This window comes from Elephantulus edwardii, unplaced genomic scaffold, assembly GCF_000299155.1.
Source record: "Elephantulus edwardii isolate Elephantulus edwardi_28Jun2011 unplaced genomic scaffold, EleEdw1.0 scaffold00016, whole genome shotgun sequence".
Classification (NCBI taxonomy): domain Eukaryota; kingdom Metazoa; phylum Chordata; class Mammalia; order Macroscelidea; family Macroscelididae; genus Elephantulus; species Elephantulus edwardii.
Window position 1 is genome coordinate 10,922,725 of NW_006399766.1, and position 5,000 is coordinate 10,927,724.

Here is a 5,000-nt window from a genome sequence, read left to right on the forward strand (position 1 = left end):
AGCTGAGGGGGGGGGGAACCGGCTATAGAATTCTGGCCTTCCTTGCCCCCATCCCCCCAATAAATCGTATAGGCCAGAAAAAAAAAAAGTTCTTTTCTCGCCACATCCTCTCCAACATGTTTTACTTGCTGACCTGTTAAACTTTGCCACTCTTACTGGAGTGAGATGGTACCTCAGTGGGCAAAAAACATAGAAAGAACTTTCACTGAGGAAGATATTCGAATGGCAAACAGACACATGAAGAAATGCTCCAAATCATTGGCAATGAGATTATTTTTTTTTTTTTTGTAAATCCATGCCCAGAAGCCCCTGGCCTCTCAGGTCTCTCGCTGCAGTTCCCCAGTTTGGCCGCAGGGGGCGGAGTCTGCGGCGGCCTGGAAAACCGGCTGAGACGGGAGACGCCGCTCTCTCTCGGGTCAGGATCTCGGCTCCCGGCTCCCGGTTCCCAGCGCTCGGCGCCGAGGTATTCCCTTAGGCGACGCGCGGGACGGACAGAGGACGGTGGAAGGTAGCGTCACCGGATCCGTCCGCACTCCTCAGCCCCGCTGAGCCCTGGAGGCCTCCCGGATGGAGCCGCTGCTCCCGGTCGGAGCTCAGCCCCTGGCCGTATCCGCCCGAGAGGAGGGGGAGGGGAGGTGGAGCCTGAGGGTGGGGGCCGGGGGGACTGCGGAATCCTGGGGATGGGGGTCGGGGACGGTGGGGCCCAGAGGTCGAGCTAGGCCAGGGGGGCGTCGGAGGTGACATTGGGGGCTTGGGAGGAGGGTGGGCAGCAGAACTGCACCGCGCTCTCCTTCCCGGCCGCGCTTGTAGAGAGGAGACCCTTAACCAGAGCCTACAGACGGTGGAGGGTGTGGAAATGAGGGGGCCTCACCGGGAGCCCTGCTCCCTAACTCTAGCCCAGAGGAAAGGGCAATATGAGTAAGTAACCACTTGGTCCCAAACAGGAGGGGAGCCTGCCATTACCCCGACCCCGACCCCAACCCGCGACCATCCAGCCACCCTCCTGCCCACCGGGGCCATGCGGGCAACAGGTCCAGGTGTGAAGCGCGAGTGCCCCGTTCCCGCGGCATGGTGCCCCCAGTTCCCAAGCCACTAGCGTGCTCAGGCAGGGTGGCTCAGTGGGAGGACCCTTTGGGCTGGGAAGCAGGAAGCCTGGGTTCCTTCCCCTGCAACTGACTTGTGTAACCTTGGGCACGTCAATAAAGCCTGCTTAATTTCCCCGTCATTTAAATAAAAATATAAACTGCCTTACCTCTTGGGAAAGTGTCATTTCAAAAATGGAAAGTCCTATAGAAATGTTTCATTGTCAGAGTTATCAGACTTAACCTTTTCGTAACCCCATTTAACCGGTATCCTCAATCCCCTGCCCCCATTCCACAAAATCCATCCAAAGACTTTTCACAAAATCCAAAGACTTCACAAAATCCAAAAACTTCCAAATTGTTCTAAGGCATTAACTCAGTAAGGGTAGAGTTGAGGTCTCGCATTTTGATTTGACTGTGAGAGAAAAGGTTAATCCTGTGGAAGTATAAATGACCTTTGACATTTTATCAGTGTCACCTTTGCACATGGAAGTTCAATTAATTTTGATAAAGTATCACTCATGCTAATCAGGGTAATCTCATTCCCTTGTCCCTAAAACTTCATCTCAGAATTATCCATGGCCCCTTTCTTTCACTGTGTGCCCAAGTTGCCTCTTTTGGGTATCCACTGGTTTCTTGACCCCTTAAATCCTGCCATCTTACAGTACCACATTCTGCTTAGGAATAGTTTCTCTCGGTTCCCATTTTCATATTCTCCAGACTTAATCTGTGACTGGCTAATTTACACAGAAGAAATTGCCACTGGCCTACACGATCTTTGTCAACAATTGTTGGCATCACTTTAAAGGGACATTTTATTCTTTACTAGAGCCTTTTTGATGATGGCGCAGTATAGGGCAAGGTTCTGATCTCTTAGGGTCGTTGTGAGTCCAAATGGACTCCACAGCCCCTAACAACAACAACAGGTCCTGCTTGGTCAGTTCTGTTGAGGTAAGAAATTAATTTTATTTCCCAAATTGTCTCAAACAACGCAAGACCAGGAAAGCGAATTGAATCCTGCAACATCACGGCCACTTCCAAAGGCTAAGATGAGATGGGGGAATCCACAGACCTAGATTGAAATCTCAGTTCTCCCACTCTTGAAATGTTACCTTTGAGCAAACCAGAAACTTACATGTGCCTCGGTTTCCTGTTCTGTAAATACAAGATAATGAAGAGGAAATAAAATAGCTCCCTTAGGAGATGAAAGGTTCCCTGGTGACACAGTGGATTAAACATTAGTCTGCTAACAGAAAGGTCTTTGGCTCAAACCTACCTGCTGCTCTGCAGAATGAAGGTGAGACAGTAAAAGCTTTTACCTGTAAAAGATTTACAGCATTGAAAACTCAAGTTCTACTCTGCCTCATAGGCTCACTATGGCTTAAAATACAATGGCATTGGGTTTGGTTTTTGGTTTAAATGAGTGAGCAATTGGTCTTGAGAAAAGTTCCTCATCCTGTGTGAGGTCTTATACTAGAAGTACTTTAAATTTAACAACAGCAGCAGCTCTCCTGACTATTTGTATCCTCTCCACAGAGAAATCAAATTCTTGTGTTCTATTTCTGTATTAATCACTAGCAGCAACCAACATTTAGTGGATTAATATGTGCCAAGTATTATTCACAGCATTTTTTTTCCTGAAATCCGCTTATTTACCCTAATATGAGGATGACTAAAATAGGAAAATCATCATCTCTCCCATTTTTTAAGTGTAGAAATTGAGGTACAGAGAGATTAAATTCCTTGTTCACAAGAAGTATGGGTAGGTCTTTGCTATCACTTGTTATGCATCAGAGAATTGGACAATAACTAAGGAGGAAAAAAATAAAAAGAGAATTGATGCCTTTGAGCTGTGGTGCTGGAGAAGATTATTGAGGGTACCATGGACTTCTAGGAAAACAAACAGATTCATCCTGGAAAGGCTTAAACTGGGTGGCTCCCTGGAGGCAAGGATTCTGAGGCTCCACCTGACATGGTTTGGACATGTAAGGAGGGACTGGTCCTTGGAGAGGGACATCATGCTTGGGAGGGTGGAGGGACAGCACAGGAGAGGAAGACCCTCTATGAGGTGGATTGATTCAGTGACTGGGGCAATTGGGATGGGAGTGTCAGAGACAGTGCGATTGGCACAGGACAGAGCGGAGTATAGGGCTGTTGTACATAGGGTCGCTATGAGTCGCAACAACATGGCTTTTGAACCCATGCAGCATAGCTCTGATGCCCCAGCTTTTAGCCACTACTCTATGCTCCCTCCTGTCTAGGTTTTTGTATGCCAACAAATCAGAACAAACTCATACTTGAGCCTGCAGGTGGTTTTCAGAGACAGTTAATCGCATGAGAGGAGATTGCCCATGCTTTGGGATTGGCAGCTAGGTGGTGGTATTGTTATGTACTGTCGAGTCAGAATTGCTCATAGTTGACCCTTCAGCAGAGGGTCAAGTTTTCAGAGGCTATAAATCACATGGGAGGAGATTGCTCATCTTTCTCTTGCAGGGCAGCTGGAGTATTCGAACTGCATGCCTTTAGGTTGGCAGCACAGCCTCTTACCACTAGGCCATCAGAACTCACTTCCCATCTAGGTAGGAAACCTTCAATCTCAGTTAGTAACCTATTCCATAAATATGTTATCCATGGAATTTTTTTTGGAATAACTTCTTGGGAACCCCCTAATACTATAATACTATCTCTGATCTAAAATTTGTCTTTTGAGTGCCTTCTCTGACTTGGTTGTCTAGTATTACTGTTACCGGTATTCCTATTTACGCTCACCTTTTTATCCCACAACTTGAAACCTATCTTATTCTTTGAGGATATAATGTTCACAGTTATAGGAAAACTTTGCTAGTGAGGCCAAAATTATAGTTAAAAATAAAGGGTGTGTTGCTACTCGAGTTCAGTGTTTTCAAGAATAATAGGTTGTGATAGAAACTGTTGTTTCCCCTTAAACCTACCTTAAATCATTTTTCTCTTAGGGATAATTGATAGTTTGTCAAATACTCTTCTGTTTGAAACAACCAATTTTTTATTCCATTCTTTTGCCTTATACTTTATGTGTGTGTGTGTGTGTGTGTGTGTGTGTGTGTGTGCATGTGTATATGTGTGTGTTTATATATACACACACATCCTCACTGTTCGGAAGTGAATGATTATAAATTTAGGTAGAGGTTTTTTTGCTTGTTTTTAGCCCTTTCACTTTAGTGAGTAACAAACATGTAGTAGATACTCACTAAATGTAGAATTGTTTGTAAGAGTTTTTAGCAACACATCTAGTTACCAGTTTCTTGGCTTAATGCTAGTTGGCCTCCAAGTAAGCTCCTCCTCTTTCACTCTTTTATCAGTTCTCTAGTCTCCCTCCAGGTATGCAGGGCTCTCTAAATTGCGAACATGCCATGTTGGAAAAAACCCTACTCCATGTTCTCCAATCACCTTAGAATGTAAACCTCGACAAATTAGGCCTACAAGATCATGGCAGAAAGAAAGCATTAGGACTTTTCTTTTTTTCTAAGAATCTTGGTGACACAGTGACTAAAGTGCTCAGCTCTTAATCAAAAAGTCAGTGGTTCAAATCTCCCATCTCTTCTATGGGAGAATGATGTGGTAGTCTGTTTCCATAGTTACAGCCTTAGAAACCAAATGAGACTCTTCTACTCTATCTTTTAGGGTCGCCACGAGGCAGTGGTTGAGTTTAGTTCTATTCAAGCAATCCCTTTCATGAATTTTAGCACTTAAAAAAGCAAAACAACAAAAACGAAAACAATAAGCCCTGCAAAAGACAATAAATAAAAATCAAAACCTTCCAAACACAGTAGTGGCAGAAGTTGAATAGTAATTATTTGAAAATTAGCCTCTATGATTATAGTCCTGGGAACCTAATGAGGCAGTTCTGTCCTGTGGAGTTGTTGTGAGTTGGAATCGACT

The 5,000-nt window shown here is 44.9% G+C and overlaps 1 protein-coding gene across 2 annotated transcripts in view; it reads left to right on the forward strand.

Moving 5' to 3' along the window:
- Positions 1–524: 524 nt before the first annotated feature.
- The window catches only part of OCRL (oculocerebrorenal syndrome of Lowe), a 79,773-nt gene continuing 75,297 nt past the window's right edge, over positions 525–5,000 (forward strand). Inside the window, exons 1-2 of one of the 2 annotated variants that reach the window (XM_006881783.1) lie at positions 525–606; positions 839–918. In XM_006881783.1, coding sequence (XP_006881845.1) covers positions 568–606; positions 839–918 — 119 coding nt within the window. In that variant the 5' untranslated portion in view covers positions 525–567. The remainder of the gene's footprint in view (positions 607–838; positions 919–5,000) is intronic. The other variant, XM_006881782.1, reaches the window with a different exon arrangement.